The sequence below is a fragment of the Rhinatrema bivittatum genome, chromosome 8 (genome assembly GCF_901001135.1).
Source record: "Rhinatrema bivittatum chromosome 8, aRhiBiv1.1, whole genome shotgun sequence".
Taxonomy (NCBI): domain Eukaryota; kingdom Metazoa; phylum Chordata; class Amphibia; order Gymnophiona; family Rhinatrematidae; genus Rhinatrema; species Rhinatrema bivittatum.
Window position 1 is genome coordinate 153,211,104 of NC_042622.1, and position 19,809 is coordinate 153,230,912.

General features: G+C 46.2%; 1 protein-coding gene across 2 annotated transcripts in view; it reads right to left on the minus strand.

Moving 5' to 3' along the window:
• KAT5 (lysine acetyltransferase 5) overlaps positions 1 to 19,809 on the minus strand; it is a 177,105-nt gene that overhangs the window by 98,850 nt on the left and 58,446 nt on the right. Inside the window, exons 5-7 of one of the 2 annotated variants that reach the window (XM_029614309.1) lie at positions 11,703 to 11,771; positions 2,958 to 3,038; positions 2,127 to 2,210 (exon numbers count right to left, since the gene is read on the minus strand). In XM_029614309.1, coding sequence (XP_029470169.1) covers positions 2,127 to 2,210; positions 2,958 to 3,038; positions 11,703 to 11,771 — 234 coding nt within the window. The remainder of the gene's footprint in view (positions 1 to 2,126; positions 2,211 to 2,957; positions 3,039 to 11,702; positions 11,772 to 19,809) is intronic. The other variant, XM_029614310.1, reaches the window with a different exon arrangement.

The window sequence follows — 19,809 nt, forward strand, 5'->3', positions numbered from 1 at the left end:
GCCGCCGGACCGAGGCTCACCTCCGAGGGACCACGGAAATCACCTTGGGAATCTCAACTGGGGGAGGGACCCAAGGGTGTCACCGCAGGAGAGTGGGGCTCATCTTCAGGTAGGTTTCCCCTTAAAATTTGATTTTCTTCTTTGAATTTGGTTCAAATGCTGCGAGAGCGTGCAGATAGTCCCTAACTGCTATGGAGACGGAAAATACTGAAGAGCTGCACTTCCTGCAGGGGTATATGTACTAGGGGCTGACGTCAGATTGAAATCTGATCCGTCTCCAACTGCTAATAGGAGTACACTATACCCATTGGTCCTGAGTCCATCTGCTACACACTAGGAAAATCACTTAAAAAAAATTAAGGGATTAAGGTACACATGCTGATTATTGGACAAATAAAGACTGAGGAGGCTCACAAGGCAATGCCCGCTTACACTCAGTACAATAAAAGGTCTATGAGTTAAAAAAGAAGGGACCAATTGGCTCCATTGCATGATTTCATCTATGTGTCAAAGCTAATTCAGCCCTATTTGTTGACAGAGAAAATTAGATAGTTCTGTATCAGCACAAGGTAAATGCTGGGTAAGGTCAGTACTTACCTGTGCATCCTTAAAAGATGAAGTCCTGCATTACAGAAACCATATTTGCCACAGGATTGGGGAGGGAAGCCCCTGGCAAATGTGGGCACAGAGATCGGGGCTTTAATAAAACTTATGTCTCTTCTGGAATCTATCAGCTACCTGAACTCTGTGGACCCGCACCTTTCAGCAGCCACCGAAGGGAGTTGGAAGAGGAAAGTGGCTTATGTCTTGAGCTCATACTTCTTTCCCTCCTTTCCCACACCTCCCCCCCCCATCCCCCATCTGAAGAGCTTGGCCTCAGTACTCCTTCACCTTCCCAAATGCAGAAATGTCAAATGAACTTTGGCATGCATTCAGGCTGCAAATTTTTAACACATTCTGATGTACAGCCAGCTCAGTGGCTCAGGGACAGTGCTGTGCGCCGCCATGTGAAAGACCTGAGTTTGATTCCTGATGCTACAGAGGTCCACTGTAGCTGTAATTAGTGGTCCCTGGCCAGGGCTGTCACTGTGATGGCAGGGCTCAGCGGAGGAATACAGGTAGCTGTGAAAGAAGATTCATGGCACTGTAGCCCAGTTCTGATTGAGTTGGAAGCATAAAAGAGCAGAACATGCTTGGGCCCAAAGAAATCCCACCCACTCCCTTCAGTAATGTGTCACAGCATGCCCTGCAGCTAAGATGTTTAGTACAGGTGGAACAACGATGTCACCTCAAAAAAATGTAGAAAACAAAAACATAAATAACCTACCAGAAATCAGCCATTCCCCAGACAAGGCAAGAGACAAACTGGGATTATTTCCCAGTTGGGAAGTGGACGTGCAGGGTTTTCCCAAACTTGTCCTGAGGACTCCATAGCTAGTTGGATTTTCAAGATATTCATAATGAATATGCAAAAGAAATTTGCATATACTGGAAATCCAATATATGCTAATTTTTTTAATGCATATTCACTATGCCTATCATGAAAACTTGACTGACTATAGGTCCTCAGGACAGGTTGGGAAGCCCTGACCACTTTAAAACAATGATATTGCACAGGGACAGTTTGACCTCTGACCAGTGGAAAAGCTTTCTCCCTGCCTGCGCACCTTTGTTTTGATTTTTCTTTTTTTTTTTTTTTTTTTTTTTTACAAGTAAGGCAGTATTATTAAGATAATAAACTAAACTCCTACAGCATTTGATTGGTTAAAGATGCTTCTAATACACATCAGCTGCAGACACTGGAAAAATGGTGAAGCGAATTTGAGGGCAGGAGAGGACAATAATAAAGACTGATAATTTGCCACACATCCCAAGCTGCTATGTAATTTAACATGTTTCTCTTAAGAAACAAAGAAACATGATAGCAAAAAAATAAAAAAAAATAAAAATAAAAAAAGACGATATGGCCTATCTAGTGTGTCTGCATGAAATCCTTCAATAGCTAACTAGTTTTCAATGTTTCAAAGTATCTCAAGAAACTCAAACTTGACGGTGACAAGTCCGTGGTATCTTCCCCCTATATGCAGAGCAAGATCCCCTTCTCCAAGCCCGGTCCCTCTACTCACCTCATCTGTGCCCAAGCAGCTGGACTTTCTCTTCCTTCCAGGTTGTGCTATGACAGCCGCCATGGGTCTTCTCGCAGAACCATTCTGATAGAAAATAGTGGTTAGGTGGGGAAGCAGCAAGCATAGCTTGTCTCTCCATATGCACGTGTAACTCAGACCAACTCATGCCTCATGGCTGGAAAGGGGTAACCGCAGCCTATCACTTCTCATGACTCAATGCTGGTAGGTGCTGAGCACGGCCTATCACATATGCATGTGTAACACAGACAGACTCATACCTCACTGCTGACAGGAGATGGGGAGAGGGTGAGCACATCCTAGCATCTCTCTCACATGCACATGAAACACAGATCATTTCATGCCTCACTGCTGAAAGGGCACAGTCAGGACTAGCATTTGCTTGCAACTGTGCTACAGTAGCAGAGAAAACTGAAGAGCGATCTGGCATCTCACTGGCTCAGTGGGAGGCACCAATGCTATTGATACAGCCACCTGGATCCACTTGACAGTGCAGCTGGGCCAATAATGGTGGTCAACCACTTGTCTGCTAGGGCAATGAAAGTTTGTTGTGTTGGCTAATCTCTGTGCATTATATGTAGAAGAGGATCAACATTATCTCTAGCAAACTCTGAGGCTCGATTACCACTAGTTGCTAGCCAAGTGCTCAACTGAAATCCTAGATACACACTGCACACGTGATGCAGTAATTAAAGGTGAATGTTGTGGAAGGAGCTGAACCCTCCATGGTTCCAGTCCCCAAGCTGTCTATGCGGGTCTGTACTGGTGTACCTTCCCCTTCCTTACACTGGGGCCCAGTCTACCAAATCTCACCTGTGGAAAGACTAAGGCCTGTGGGGCATCCGGGGCAGCAGAAACCAGTGTTGCTGGGGAAACCACTTCCACCTTCCGCTTCTGCAAAATAAGTTAGAGAGAAAAAGTCAAATTTCTGCTGTAGTGATGGAGGACCAGACAAATGAATGAGGGGCACTGTGCTGCATTTCAAAAGTGAAGAGCATGATGTCACTGTGGCACTCATCCCAACAGCTGCCTTAGGGAGATGCTGGAGAAATGTGGGAAAAAAGAAAACTTACAAGATAGAAAATTATTTGAATTTTGGGTGGTGCTTTTTTTAAATTTTTTAATGTATTAGTCCCCAAAATGTACCTTTTCAATCTCTCACTCTTACTTAAAGAAACCCAACAGCATGTAAAAGCAAAATCATTAACTTGGCACTGGAATCAAACAACAAAGCCTTCGCCATATAGTGCCTGAGGCAAAGGGTTTGACATTCTTTTGCCCAATTGGTCAGCTGGCTTATTCTTAATACAGAAATGACCAATCAGACATGGGTCTTTCTTTGAGATTACCAAAACCACAGGGAATGCAGGTAAATTGTTGTTACCTGGCAATCTAGCTTATCCTGTTTCTTTTTTTTTTTTATATATATATATAGTTTAAATAGTAACCTATTCTTGCTGCTTAGAAACCAACAAGCAGATTGACAAAAGGGGATCCTCAGGCTTCACAGTGCCGTCATGTGATCATAAACCACCCATGGCACATCTGGGGCTTTACCACTCTCTAGAATGACCTTTCACTGATTGCTGACTGTCGAGAGGTCCCCCACCACCCCAAAATCCAGGACACAGAGTTGCTCCTTCAGTTAAGCGCTATGAACAAAGATCTATTCCATGAGGTGTGAGGAGCCCGTGCAGAGACTTCACAGTACTGTTTGTTAATCACCCTGCACAGTGTCATGCTGTCCTTACATTGTGGGAGGAAGGGGCGAGAGTCTGGTGACATATGGACCAGGATTCCACAGGTATGATTGCCAGCACCCGAAATGTGATTATAGACGTGAATCTTGAGCTCTAACAGGATACTTTACAGACTAGTATATTTAGGGTAAATTGCTTCTCGCCTAATCCTGATTCCTCCCCCTCTGCCCATGCCTTCTCCACTGTCTTCTGTCCTGTGCCCTTCTATTCCTCCCTGTCTGGTGTGTTCGCTTCTATCTTTCTTTCCCTATTATTTTCATTTTGTCTTAACTTCTGGATCTTTTCTTTTATGATTTATATATGCAAAACATTTTTCCAATGTACTGATATCAGTGTAGTCAGAAGGAGAGTTGCTGGCCCCAACAATCTGCCTTTCTTTGAATTACCCAGAGGATTCTTTATCTTGTCCCTCTTACCCCACTCTTTTCTATTAAACCCTGCCCAATACCTCCTTTTCCTCCAAATCTCTTCTGCTCTTCATCCTTTCACACCTTATGCCTCTGCATACGCCCGATAGACTGTCCCTGCAGCTCAAAGAGGCTCTCACCACCCCAGGATATAACAACAAACCTGTGGCATTACATACAGAGGGGAGAGGTGGGCCTGCATTGCAAGACCCTGGGCCCCACAGCAGCCAACAACTCAGCAAGTGGGAGGGGGGCAGGGGAATTGGGGGTCCAGAACTGCTAGACAAAACAGCAGCTGGAAACATCAGCTCATCAGCTCTCTCAGCTGGCTGGTGGCTTCCTGCCTGATTCTGAGTGGGCAATGAGAGATACTCAGCAGGTGGGGATACTATCAATCCCCATACAAAGCTCAGTGTGGATTAATGAATTAGGATGGTGTACAAACAGGGCACCTTTTTCTTAAGGACATGAAAGCTGGTCCCCACCTGTTATGTACAAAGCAGAGTTGCTTACCTGTAACAGGTGTTCTCACAAGACAGCAGGATGTTAGTCCTTACATATGGGTGACATCATCAGGATGGAGCCCAATCACGGAACACTTTTGTCAAAGTTGCTAGAACTTTGACTGGCACCTACTGGGCATGCCCAGCATGGCACTAACCCTGCATCCAACAGAGGTCCCCCTTCAGTCTCGTGTATAGCAAGAAGTACGTGCGAAAAATAAAACAACAAATCGCAAGCGAACCCAACTCCGCGGGGTGGCGGGCGGGTTTCGTGAGGACTAACATCCTGCTGTCCTGTGAGAACACCTGTTACAGGTAAGCAACTCTGCTTTCTCACAGGACAAGCAGGATGGTAGTCCTCACATATGGGTGAGTAGCGAGCTGAGGATGCCTGAGCAATGCACCAAGTGCACCAAAGACGTGCAAAAGGCACAACAACTGGGGTGGATATAGGTAGGAAAGCATCCTGAAAACCCTGAAGGGGTCGCTGGTAGGATGTTGGGTAGTTAAGCTGAGAATAAGTTGCGTAGAACAGACTGGTCAAAAATGGAATCTTGCTTGCCAGTCTTAGCTAAGCAATAATGGGCTGCGAAGGTATGGAAAGAGCTCCAGGTTGCAGCCTTACAAATATCAATAAGTGGCACCGAACGACGATGTGCCACTGAGGTTGCCACGGCCCTAACAGAGTGTGCTTTTACACGGTCTTGTAGCGGAATCCCTGCTTCCTGGTAGCAAAAGGAGATACAGTCCGCCAACCAGCAGGAAAGGGTCTGTTTTCCCATTGGATTTCCTGATTTGATGTTATCGAAAGAAACAAATAATTGAGTGGACTTCCTGTGGGCTGATGTGCGCTCTAGATAAAAGGCTACGGCACGTTTGCAGTCCAGGGAATGTAGAGCCTGTTCTCCTGGGTTTGAATGGGGCCTTGGAAAGAAAGTAGGTAAGATGATGGATTGATTAAGATGAAATTCCGACACTATCTTTGGTAAAAACTTAGGGTGTGTGTACAGAGGACCACTCTGTCATGTCGAATTTTGGTGTAAAGTGGGTAGGTGATTAATGCCTGTAACTCACTAACTCTGCAAGCGGATGTGATATCGAGAAGAAAAATCACTTTCCAAATGAGATAGTGGAGATCGCAGGAGTGGAGAGGCTCAATCGGAGGTTTCGTGAGCTGTCCTAAGACCACGTTAAGGTCCCAAGCAGGGGCCGGAGGGCGCAATGGAGGTTTCAGGTGGAGCAAACCTCTCATGAAGAATGTGACTAAGGGTTGTGTCAAAATAAAGACATCTCCCACGCCGTTGTGGAAAGTGGCTACCGCACTGACATGCACCCTTATAGAGGAAGTTTTCAGGCCTGATTCTGATAGGTGCCAGAGATAGTCCATAAACTTCGCGGTGTAACAAGTGAAGGGGTCTATGGACATGGACATGCACCAGACCGTAAACCTTTTCCACTTAGAACGATAAGACCATCTCGTGAAAGGCTTTCGTGAAGCTACCAGGACTCGGGATACCGACTCTGAAAGGTTAAGGGGTTGAAGTATTAACCTTTCAACATCCAGGCCGTCAGAGACGGCCTGGAGGTTGGGGTGGCGTAGGCACCCGTTGTTCTGAGTTATCAGAAGTGGATCCTTCCCTAGAGGGATGCGCTGGTGAACTGATAGGTCCCGGAGGATTGGGAACCAGACTTGGCGTGGCCAGTGAAGTGCTATCAGAATCATTAAACCCTTGTCCCTTCGTAACCTCATGAGAGTCTTCGATATGAGTGGACGTGAAGGGCACACGTACAGGAGACCCCTGGACCACGAGAGGGCAAAGGCGTCCCTCGGCTGTGAGCGAGCAGAAGTTCTCGACTTTGCGGTTGTGAATGGACGCAAAGAGATCTATTTGTGGATAACCCCAACGTTGGAAGATTGTGTCCGCTACTGTGGGGTTGAGAGACCATTCGTGCGGATGAAAGATCCGGCTCAACCTGTCTGCCAGAACATTGTCCATGCCCGCCAAGTAAGTTGCTCTGAGATACATTGAGTGGGAAAGAGCCCACACCCATATCTGTGCAGCTTCCTGACACAGAAGCTAGGAGCCCATTCCCCCTTGCTTGTTGATGTACCACATCGCTACCTGGTTGTCGGTTTGAATCAGGATGGTCTTTGTTTGAGAGGCAATCCTGAAAGACTCTGAGGGCATATCTAATTGCTCGAAGTTCCAAGAAATTTATCTGATGTTTGGCTTCCTCTGGAGACCAGGTACCTTGAGTCTGTAGATCGTCGACATGAGCACCCCAACCTAGACTGGAGGCGTCCATTGTTAGGATAATTTGAGGTTCTGGAACCTGAAAGGGAAGGTCTTGAAGGAGGTTGGAGAGCTGCATCCACCTGGCCAGCGACAGGCAGAGTTGCTTGGTAATGTGGACAATGCTGGACACTGGATGATAAGCCTGAGTCCTCTGGGACTTCAGAGTCCACTGCATGACTCTCAAGGCGAGGCGTGTCATTGGAGTGATATGTACAGAGGATGCCATGTGACCCAGCAAAATGAGGAAATGACAAGCTGTCGAGTAATCTCAATTCTGGAGGCATTGTGCGAGGGATATGAGAATACGAGCTCGATCCTGAGGGAGGAATGCTTTTGCCTGCATGGTGTTCAGGTCGGCTCCTATGAAGGATAGGGTTTGAGACGGAACTAAGCTGGACTTGGGGTAGTTGATCAGAAACCCGAGTGACAGCAACGTATGGATAGTTAGACGTAAGGAGGCTAGTGCATCCCTTTGAGTTGGAGCCCTTATCAGCCAATCGTCGAGATAACGGTAGACATGGACGCATTGACATCTCAGGTAGGCCGCAACCACTACGAGGCACTTGGTAAAGACTCGAGGTGCGGATGCTAGGCCAAACAGCGGTACCCAGTACTGAAAGTGCCGGGGGCCAACCAGGAATCGAAGGAATTTGCGGTGAGACGGAGTGATCTAGATGTGCGTATACGCGTCCTGAAGATCTAGAGAGCAAAGCCAATCTCCTCTTTTAGAAGAGGAAGTAAAGAGCCCAAGGTTACCATCCTGAACTTTTCCTTCTGCAGATATTTGTTTAAGGCACGCAGGTCCAGTTATTGGACGAATGCCCCCTGACTTTTTTGGGATGAGGAAATACCTGGAATAGAACTCCTGCCCCTGCTGGAAGAGGGACACTGGTTCTACTGCCCGGGATTTCAGGAGGGTTGAAACCTCCTCCTCCAGAAGAGAAGAATGGTCAGATGATCCCCAGCCGAGGTAGGGAGTCCACCGGTAGAGTCAGGAAGTTGAGGTGGTAACCTTGAGTCAGTACAGCGAGTACCCACTGATCTGATGTGATCGTGTGCCATATGTTGGTGAAGTGGCACAACCGACCACCGACGGGTACGGACGCAGAGGAGGTTGGCGTATGCTCTCCAGCGAGGAGTCAAAATCCAGCAGCTGGGCCCGGTGGAGGGGCTGGCTGAGTCTTCTGAGGCCATGATCGTCTGGCCTGACCTTTCTTGTAAGGTCTGGAGGGGAGACCTCGAGTAGCAGGAGGATAATATCTCCGTGGTTTGAAGGACGGCCGCTTAGAGTCTCTTCAGAATGTCCTTTTAAAGATGGACGGGAAATCAGAAGGCACGGATGAAAGCTGGCGTAGTGCCTCGTGGTGGTTTTGAGCTGTGCTACAGTCTCCTGGATTTTGTCCCCGAAGAGACTGTCTGCAGCGCAGGGCAGGTCAGCCAATCGGTCCTGTACCTCTGGTCTTAAGTCAGAGGACTTCAGCCAGGCCCACCTTCGTGCACTAATTCCCGCTGCGGACACCCTAGAGGCAGTGTCAAAAATATCATAGGCAGCGCGGACCTCGTGCTAGCCAGCATCTAGACCCTTCTGAGCCAGGGCATTAAGTTGATCCTGAAGATGGTCGGGTAAAGATTCAGAGAAATCCTGGATCTTCTTGAATAGGTCTCTGTTATACTGGGTCATGTATAACTGGTAGAAAGCAATGCGAGAAATAAGCATTGATCCATGGAAAACACGACGGCCAAATGCATCGAGGGACCTCTGTTCTTTCCCTGGAGAAATAAAAGAATGAGGTTTAGAACGTCGTGCTTTTATCTGGGCTGACTCCACAACCACAGAATGATGATCCAGCTGTGTTTTTTGGAACCAGGGGCTGTCTTGTACCAGGTAGGTGGCATCTGCTTTCCGATTTACCGGTGGTACAGAGCTTGGATGCTCCCAATTCCTCTTCAGCAAGTCCAGGAGAACTTCATGAACAGGTATGGACATGATCTCCTTGGGTGCATCTACAAATTGGAGCACTTCCAGCATTTTGTGTCTGGAGTCTTCTTCTGTCTGAAGTTGGAATGGTATGGCTTCAGACATTTCCTTTATAAAATTAATAAAGAACAGGTCCTCTGGAGGAGAACATTTCTCTCCTCGGGGGGAAACGGTTCTGAAGGTAGATCATCAGTATCCAGGGAAGAATCATCGGTCCAAGGATCGTAAGGTTGATCACTGGCTCCCATAGGATCTCCAGAGGGGAGTAATGGTGCTATTCCTGAAGGATCAGGCCTAGGAACCGATGGCGGCACCGATTGAGGACGATGTGGTATCGATGGCAGAATAGGCACCGATGGAACCAGTGACATCGACGGGCAAATCGGTGGCAAGATCCTAGACAGTTCGGGGATAGGTTCCTGCATCGGTGTTTCCTCGTCTTCTGATGACAAAGGTATCGGCGTGGAAGGCGGTGGACATACCGGTATCCTCGGTTCCACCGGTGGAAGGGCACCGATCAGCGCATCCAGTCTGCAAAGTAGCGGTGCGAGCGCCGTGGGTATCGGGTCGGTGACTGGGGCTGGCATCGGTGTCTGCGCTGATGGAGGTTGGAAGCCCTGCAGTGCCTTACCGATGGCCTCTTGAATCATCCGATCCAATTCCTCGCGGAAGCCTGGGGCATGCAACCCCAGCTCCGGAGTAGGAGGCAATACTGGCGTAGCCGGAGGGTCCACTGGTAAAAGTGGAGTCACGGCTCCCGGCACCAATAAAGATGAGGAACGCCTCGGTGACCCAGTCGCAGAGGAGGATGGGGGGCCTTCTCTGGATGGGATTTCTTTGTCGGTGGCTCTGTCGATGCCAAAGCAGAGGGCTTGCTGGATCAGCGGACTGACCCTTCCGATGACGGTGTCAACATTTTTCACAATGTTCTCCTCGGGAGCCGATGAGGAAGAAGTCGGTCGGGCAGCACCGGTGTCCTGCTGCTGGGGAGAGGTCGATGGCACCGGCTCAGACCATGACGAAGAAGTCGATGGAGTCGGAGGCTTTGCCTAAAAAAGAAACTCCATCTTTTCTGAGCGGGCCTTTACGGCCCTTCGTTGTCATTTGGGCACATTTGGTACAAGTTAGGATGTCATGGTCGGACCCCAAACATAACACACAAACCCTATGCGGGTCTGTGATGGACATTGTCCGAGGACGGTCGGGGCACCGACGAAACCAGACACCATGCCGTCGACAAAAATTTAGCCGCGGTGCGGTCGATGGCCAGTAGGCCCCGAAGGGGAAACTCGACGGGAATCGACCGCAAATGAGGGTAAAGCCTTACCTTTCGACCGTGGAGTAAGGAATCGATAGGGGGACCCCTATGGGGTAGAATTTTTTGAAAATTTTGAAAGAAGTTCCGTGAGGAAAATTCCTGTCAGGAATCTCTAGAGAGCTCCTTAACCCGCGTGGCTACTGCTGCACGGAAAAAAAGAGACTGAAGGCGGACCCCTGCTGGATACAGGGTTAGTGCCATGCTGGGCATACCCAGTAGGTGCCAGTCAAAGTTCTAGCAACTTTGACAAAAGTGTTCCGTGATTGGGCTCCATCCCGATGATGTCACCCATATTGTGAGGACTACCATCCTGCTTGTCCTGTGAGAATATAAATTTCTCTCTCAACCACATGAATTGACGTTAAGGATGCTGGTTCTGTTGCTATCCTCACTGCACGAGGCTCCACTGTGGTTTATCATTTCCAACTAAGAGCATTAACGTAAGGCTATTTAAACTACTGAATGACTTCATAGGGTGCCCACCCCTTCACACCTTACCAGGCAGCAAGTGCTCTCTTCAACATACACTAATATGCAAGCCCAGGCCATAGCAATGCCATGGTACAAACACATCATGGATGTGCATGAATCCTGGAAAAGGATGGAAGATGGCTGCCATAACCATTACCCAGCAAAAATTGTGGCACTGAAAGTTAGTCTTGAAGGAGATGTATCTCCAGCCCACATGTAGGCATGTTGTCTGTAATGGAGGAGTTACAAATGTGGATTTAAAAAAAAATGCATGAGTCCTACAAACAGAAAGCAACAAGGCAACTGCATGCATGGTCATCAACTGGTTTTATATTTTATAGACAGACAAATCAAGTCTGGGTCTTGCCCAACTGCATACATGCATCTGAAGTTTCTGCTTTCTTTGGGAAAATTAGACCTTCAAGTCTCAGCATGCACTGGGATAAAATCAGAACACAAAATAAAGCCAACTGGTCACTCTTATCAGTACAAGAAGTGACAAGAAAATGGCCTAGAAAGATAAGCAGGCTAGAGGAAGAGGATGCTATCCCCATAAGCTCCTTAGTCAGGACTGTCATTGAAGCGCAAAGACAGCATTAAAAGTATTTGTGACTTGGACCCTAGCTTCCAGGAGAAATATCCTTCATACTGATGATCACCAGACCCTTATCTCGGTTTGTGAAGCAGTTGATAATAGTTGACTTTGGCTGCTGTGCCCAGAGACACAGGATCATTAAAATACCTGGTTTCCCTCCCCTTCCACCATCCTATGGCCTCCCTCCCCCACCCCTTCCTCAAGTTTGAAAGCATAAAGGATCCTGTACCAGAATGGGAAGGGTTTTGCCGCCGGATGGAGCTGTAGCAGACTGGATAGACAGATCAAGAGTCTTCCTCTGAGTGTGAATAAAGATGGAAATTACTAGGACATGATTGCAGATATAAAACATCCACCTCCTACCCACTACTGACACCCCCGCTCCCCCCCCCCCCCACATCACAGCAACTGTGGGTTCCACAAAACAAGCAGGTGGGTCTAAAAACAAAGCCCCCAAAACACGTGTGCGCCCAGCATCACATGACTCTTACAATAACTGCAGCAGTCAGGGAGTGCTATCAGCCATTCTGAGCCCTGCTGCCACTGCTCTGATATGTATAGTAAAGCACAAGAGATAAAAGGAAGAAAACCCCACTAGCAGTGCAGAGAGCAACCACACCTCACCCAGGATATCCCATGGGGCGTGCAATGGAGAACTGATTTTTTTTTTGTTTGTTTTGCAGGTTTTAATCCTGCTGTATTTCAATGATCAATCACTGTGTCCCCAATAAGGTTAGGTGGCACTGTGTCCCCAATAAGGTTAGGTGGCCCTTGCCTCCCCCCCCCTCCCCCCCGGCATTACATAGAGATTCTGAATCTCAGCCAAAAGGCCAAGAAGGGACTGTCCCGCAGCTTATAGCTCATATCCTGCACTTGGATCTTAGCCAAAAAGAGGTCAAGTAGCAACAATCCTGGTTAACAAGCATAGGCCAGGAGGGTCTATACATACAGTTCTGAGAAAAAGTTTGTGAACCACAAGTATAAGAAGAATTACGAGTTCTTACCATAATATCCTTGTTTAATTGATACCAGTCTTTTCTTATGCAGTAAAAAGTGTATAAAGAAGAAACTGAATCTTACCTGATAATTTCCCTTCTTGAATCTTGCCATTACCAGTCCAGACAACTGGGTTATGGTTCTATGGTGAAAAGCAGGGCTGAATTAGCCAGGCCATGTGGATGACGTCTTCTGATGGTCCTGAATGGACTCTTCTCTTCTAAGCTCATAGAGCTTTTACCCTACTGAATTTATGCCCCAAATGAAGTCCCTCAGTCTTTTTTCATCCAAGCATCTGAACGAACATGTACCCTATCTCTCGTCTTAATTTTTTCTTCAATATCTTCAACTATACTTTCTAAATTTTTAAATTCTTAAGTTGCTTTTCTGCCTCAGCAGCCTCCCAAACAGCACTCTCAGTGCTATTTATCAACAACAACAAAAAAACAAGGGGGGGGGAGAGACTTTTCTTCCCAGAATGTCTGGCTCTAAGAAGTCCACAGTAAGTGGTTTCAAAGACTGTATATGAGGTAGTAAGATGTCCATTACAGATGGACATGACCTCTGTTACCACTGCTTTGGAATGGACCACAACCAGGCAAACTGCTACCACTGTGGCCAGATGTCTCCATGATCTCAGAAGTGAAGGGCCTGGAAAATGGAGACTCTGAGAAACTGCAGCCAATCCTCCTCCCGGAATGGATCCTCTTCATGTTCCCCCAGTGTAAAGTTGAACAGAAGCTCCTGGGAAACGTTTCCCCCTTTGGTGGAACAAGTAGAAACCTTGGGGTCAAGCAAGCAGAAATAGGGTGCTATTAATATATAGCAGCAGCACCAGAACCAAAAAAAGCAGAGCCTCAGCACCATCGATTTAGCTAATGCACCATTCATCAGCACACTGAACCCCAGCGCCTTTGATGCATATGGCTCCAGCAGTCATCACATAAGGCTTTGGAATCACAAATACACAAAACCTTGATGCATCTAGCTTTAATGCCATTAATGCTTGGGGTACTGGAACAGGATGCTCCATTATTGACGCACCGGGCTGGGGTGCTTCCAATGCAATGTTCATTAACTTACCAGTGACTCCCATGCATAGGAAAAGGTTGCCAAGGGCAGAAGAAAATATGATTCATTTACTCCTGCCAATATCTAGAACAATGTCACCAGTTATTAGAACAAGGCCTTCATCTAGATACATCAGATCCCATTTGTTCCATAGTACCACTGATTTCTAATTGGCTCCCAGTGCAAATTTTGCAAAATCCAGAAGAAGTGCAAAGATATTCTATCCCAGTATCTGAAGACAATATTCTGCCTCCAATGCTCAGCCAGAGGGCATGTCAGCCCTTGGACTAAGTGGTGGAATTGGTGAAGACTTTCTTTACCTGTCTAGCAGCTAAGGATAAGAAGAGTATTTTTCAACCTCTCCTTTCCAAAATATCATATTTACTCTCACAGGAAGAAGTCCCAGCTTCTCTGGATCAAGAGGCCATGCCATCAGATCTCCCCAGCAAGGTGGTTCTAGTCCTCAGCATTCATCTGAAGCAAAATCGAAGGATGTACACCAGAAATACAGCCCTCTGCAATGACCAAGGACCCATCCTCAGTCACCTAAATTCATCATTTGGGTTCTGGATTTGTATTCCCTCCCCTCTCGATTCTGAGGATGGTTCAATGGGAATACCATCCAATCTCCTACCTGAGGCTCTAAAACACTCATCTCCATCTATGGACCTCTCTTTCTCCAGGGTTTTGGACAAGTTGGGTACAGTACTCGGAATCAATGGTCCTAAGGACAAGGATGCCTGCACAAAGGTCTTTGGCCTTCTCCAGATTCTGAAGACCTCGACAGAACCAGCAGCCATTCCAAACAATGTTGTTCTGCAAGAGTTAGCAACAAGAGATACCATTTCCTGGGCCCCTGTAGCAAGGAAAGTACACTTCCAGTATAAAGGACAGAAATCTCCAGGCTTTAGAGTAGTACAACTACTTCCCTGATCAGTTCGAATGGAGTCAGCTCTTAAAAGATCAAAGAAAACAAGAATATTTTCGAATACATCACCATGAAAGGATTCCAGATTACTAGACAATTTTGGTAAAAAGGAGTTCCAGACCTCCATGCTTAATGTATGGATTTTCTGCTCACTAATTTTACATGGTTCAATACATATAAGAGTGCATGCAAAAACTGAAGCCCTTCCTTCCTTCTAGTGATAGCAGCTCTGCATACCCACAACTGTTCCTAGATGCAGAAGAGTGTATATGTCTTTTTCTTCAATCAATTTACAAAGCGATCAATATGACAGCTTCCGCTGAAGCATGTCAAATGGTTTGGCTGGGAGCCAGTAGCTTGCAAGACTATGTCCACAAGGAGTTAGCGGTCGTCCCCTGCCTGGAAGACCACCTCTTCGAAGACAAAATCAGAAAAAGTTGCTCAAATTAAGGAGTAACATGTGGCAGTCCAGTCCCTCTCAACAGGCTCAGAAAAACTGTTCACTTCACGGCATATCTACTACCCATTTAAACTGTCATACTTCCAGAGACGCCCCTTCCAGCAATTTCAGAGGTACTGGATCCCACCTCTGCTTCTGCAGACTAAACCTGGACCAAGTTTTTGACTAGCCTCCAAACCCAACAATCATCCTCTCCACTAGGGGGGAGAATTCAGTTTTACCTAGAGGAATGGTACAAGATCGCCAAAGATCACATTGAAATCGTCTGTTCAGTGTGCTGCAACAGTCAAAAAAGCAAACAGAATGTTGGGAATTATTAGAAAGGGAATGGTGAATAAAACAGAAAATGTCATAATGCCTCTATCGTTCCATGGTGAGACCGCACCTTGAATACTGTGTACAATTCTGGTCGCCGCATCTCAAAAAAGATATAATTGTGATAGAGAAGATACAGAGAAGGGTGACCAAAATGATAAGGGGAATGGAACAGCTCCCCTATGAGGAAAGACTAAAGAGGTTAGGACTTTTCAGCTTGGAGAAGAGACGGCTGGGGGGGGATATGATAGAGGTATTTAAAATCATGAGAGGTCTAGAACGGGTAGATGTGAATCTGATATTTACTCTTTCAGATAATAGAAAGACTAGGGGGCACTTCATGAAGTTAGTATGTGGCACATTTAAAACTAATCTGAGAAAGTTCTTTTTTACTCAACGCACAATTAAACTCTGGAATTTGTTGCCAGAGGATGTGGTTAGTGCAGTTAGTATAGCTGTGTTTAAAAAAGGATTGGATAAGTTCCTGGAGAAGTCCATTAACTGCTATTAAGTTGACTTAGAAAATAGCCACTGCTATTACTAGAAACGGTAACATGAAATATACTTAGTTTTTGGGTACTTGCCAGGTTCTTATGGCTTGGATTGGCCACTGTTGGAAACAGGATGCTGGGCTTGATGGACCCTTGGTCTGACCCAGTATGGCATGTTCTTACCACTGGGTTCTCAAAATTGTGGAGTCTGGATACCACTTATGTTTCTTCCAACTTCCCACTCTTCCTCATTGCTCAACCTTCAGTTCAGATCCATTTCATTTAGCGCAACTCTCCCTGGAGGTGGAGTTGCTCCTCAGTGAGTGAACGATTGAATCTGATCCACCCCCATCAACATGAACAAAGGTTCTACTCCTGCTATGTCCTTATCCCCAAGAAAACTGGGGGATTGAGACCCCTCCTGGATTTAAGAAATCTGAGCCAGAATCTGCTCCAGGAGAAATTCAAAATGAACTCTTACATAGAAACATAGAAACATAGAAATGACGGCAGAAGAAGACCAAACGGCCCATCCAGTCTGCCCAGCAAGCTACGCAGTTTATCCATTTTTATTTTTTTTTTTATCTTCCCCCCCACCTCTTTTTTTCTCCCCCTCCCCCGTCACTATTGGCTTCCAGCACCCTCCGGCCCCAATTCCCTTCCACCCCTCCACCAATGCAGAGAGCAGTGCCGTATCCGCATCCCAATGAACATCCAGTTCAATCAGGGGGTAGCAACTGCCACAATAAATGGCCACACCCCTGCCCCATACTCTTACCCACCTCTGTTTTGCTTGTTTGTTTTTTGTTTTTTTGTTTTTGTTTTTTTGTTTTTTGTTTTTTTGGAGATGGCAGCCCTCCAACCTTCCGCTCCGTGAAGGTGGAACACAAACCACTGGCATCCCGCTCCGTGAATGCCTCTGTGGCTACTGCCGCTCCGTGCAGTGTTTTACCACCTCCTCTATATTTATCTTGTCATTCAATTCTCCCCCTCATTCAGAAGGGAGGAATGATTGTATACAGATATGAAGGACACTTATGCTCATATTCCCATCCATCCCTCGCACTGGCTCTATCTATGCTTTGTGATGGATTCTTCTCATTACCAGTACCAAGTACTCCCCGACTATCAGCTGCACCGAAAATCTTTACCAATGCCCAGTTGTAGTAGCAGCTCACATTCATTGTTAAGGCATTCAGGTCTTCCCTTACCTAGACTGCCTAGTGCTGGCAACTTCTCGAGAAACTGTTCTCACCTCCCTGCAGAAAACAATTCAACTCCTATAGTCATTAGGATTCCTGGTGAACTTTGAAAATCTATTTTCCAACCAGAGAATCAAATTCATAGGAAATCCCTGCAAGAGAGCCTTTCTCCCGTCAGAATGGGTGATCAGTCAGGACCCCGGTATACCAACTGCTGAATGCAGATCAGATCAGACTATAGCCATGGAAATTCCACTTGTTCTGGAATACATGGCCATAGCAGTTCATTTAGTTTCACTAACCTACATTCAAAATGCAACTCCTACAGTGGAGCCTCTGCAGTCCATGGGACCAATTAACTTAACCTCTCATGAGCATGGTGGATGCCTTGCAGGAAATGAAATAGGTGCTTCACTGGTGGCTACAACCCTTTATCCTTCAGGAAGGAGTGTCACTACAGTTACTTCCTCATCAAGTAGCATTGATGACAGATGTCTCCACAAAAAGATGAGGGGCCACACAGACTCCTTCGAAACTCAAGAGACTTGTTCATTACTAGAAAAACAATTTCAGATCAACCTCCTAGAACTGCAAGCAATCAGATACACTCTGACAACTTTCACATATTCAGAAGAAGAGCTTTCTCATTCAAACAACTAGGTAGCCATGTTCTGTGTGAACAAACAAGATGGCACAGGGTCATGTACCAAGAGGTGATAAAGATATGGGAATGGACATACAAATAGCAAGCTGTCCTGCAAGCAACCTGCCTTCCAGGGATTTCCAACACATTAACTCAATAAGAGTATTTGTCCACACAAATGGTACCTGCAACGATCAACTGCCAACAGACCATTCAGTCTATGGAGCATCTAAAAATCGACCTATTCGCGTCAGAAGAAAACAGACAAGTGGAAAGATTTTGTTTTATTCTTTCTACTGAACGCAGATCCACACAGGATGCCCTTCTGCTCAACTGAATGCAGATCTCATGTATGCTTTTTCAGCAATTCCACTGATAGCCAGGACAATGCAAATAGTACTCAAGTACCGGACCCTTTTCATTCTTGTGGCCCAGACAAGTGTGTCTTGTATACTTGATATAGCTATCCAGCAGCCCTCCAATCCATCTCAAGACAAACTCTTCCTTACTAATTCAAAAGGAGGGACATCTATATCACCTCTTTCCCCCTAATCTGAGAGAATGGATGTTGAATGCATGCCGATTGCCTAATTTTCCATACCCAAAGAGGTTGAGACTATAGTAGTGCCTGCCAGGAAGCCGTCTGCTAGAAGAGCCTATGGATTTAAATGGAAATGGATCTCATCCTGGAGTCAACAGGCTTCTCTGGACCCATTCGCATGCAAACCAAAACAGCTACTTAAGTACTTGCTCTATCTTCCTCAGGTCTCAGCACCTCATCTGTGAGAGTAAATCTCAGTGCCTTAATGGTCTACCATGTTGAAACTGAGAGACCACTCATCTGTTGGTATCCAAGTTGATGAAAGTCTTATAGTGTACTAAACCTCCAGTTGTCAAACCTCCTGTTCTAAGGGACCTGAATGTAGTTCTGGCACAACTAATGAAGTCACCATTTGAACCACTGGAGTCAGCTTCTCTCAAATTTGTCACATAAAAAAGTATTATTCTTAGTTGCAATCATGTCAGCCAGAAGAGTCAGAGAGCTCTTTTTTATATATAATTCCTCCACAATAGGGTAATGCTCCACATTCACCCAAAGTTTCTACCAAAGGTGGTATCAGCTTTCCATATTAATCAAGCCACTGTCTTACTTTATGTTCTTTCTGAGACCACATGAAGGAGAAAAAAACCCTTCATTCCTTAGACTGTAAAAGAGCCTTAGCTTACTACAGGAAGAGAACTCAGCCACATCATTAAACCTCGCAGCCATTTGTCTCTTATGATCCTAACCTAATTAAGAGAGCCATGGCTGCATCCGGGGCTCATCTGAGAAAAGAATCAATTGAAAACATCTGTAAAGCTGCAACTTGGTCTTCTGTGCACACCTTCACATCCCATTATTGTCTAGATAATCTTTCAAAGAGTGACAGTAAATTTGGACAAGTTTTGCAAAACCTGTTCACCCAGTAATCTACGCTCCACAGTGAGGTCTGCATTGCTTTTTCAGTAATTACAGTTCTCAGCTTGGGACTCCCCATGTGTCATGGCTAATTCAGCCCTGCTTGTCGGCAGAGAAAGTAAATTTGCTTATCTTAAACAGGGTTCTCCATAGACAGCAGAATAAATTAGTCATGCTAATTACCTGCCCACCTACCAACTAACAAGCAATATGGATGCATTAAAAACAGGCATCCAAACTGGATGCCTGTTTTCTTTTTTTTGTAATTAATTTTTATTAAAGACAATCGAGCCAATGGAGTGCACTGTTAACTCGCCATTGGACGCGCGTTTTCAACGCGCTAGCGTTACCCCTTATTCAGTAAGGGGCCGAAAACGCCCATCCAATCCCCCGAACCTAATAGCGCCCGCAACATGCAAATGCATGTTGATGGCCCTATTAGGTATTCCCGCGCGATTCAGAAAACAAAATGTGCAGCAAAGCCGCACATTTTGCTTTCAGAAATTAGCGCCTACCCAAAGGTAGGCGCTAATTTCTTCGGGCACCAGGAAAGTGCACAGAAAAGCAGTAAAAACTGCTTTTCTATGCACCCTCCGACTTAATATCATGGCGATATTAAGTCGGAGGTCCCGAAAGTTTCGAAAAGTAAAAAAAAAAAAAAAATGTGAAGTCAGCCCGCGGCTGTCCAGTCAAAAACCGGACGCTCAATTTTGCCGGCGTCCGGTTTCCGAGCCCGTGGTTGTCAGCGGGCTCGAGAACCGAGGCCGGCAA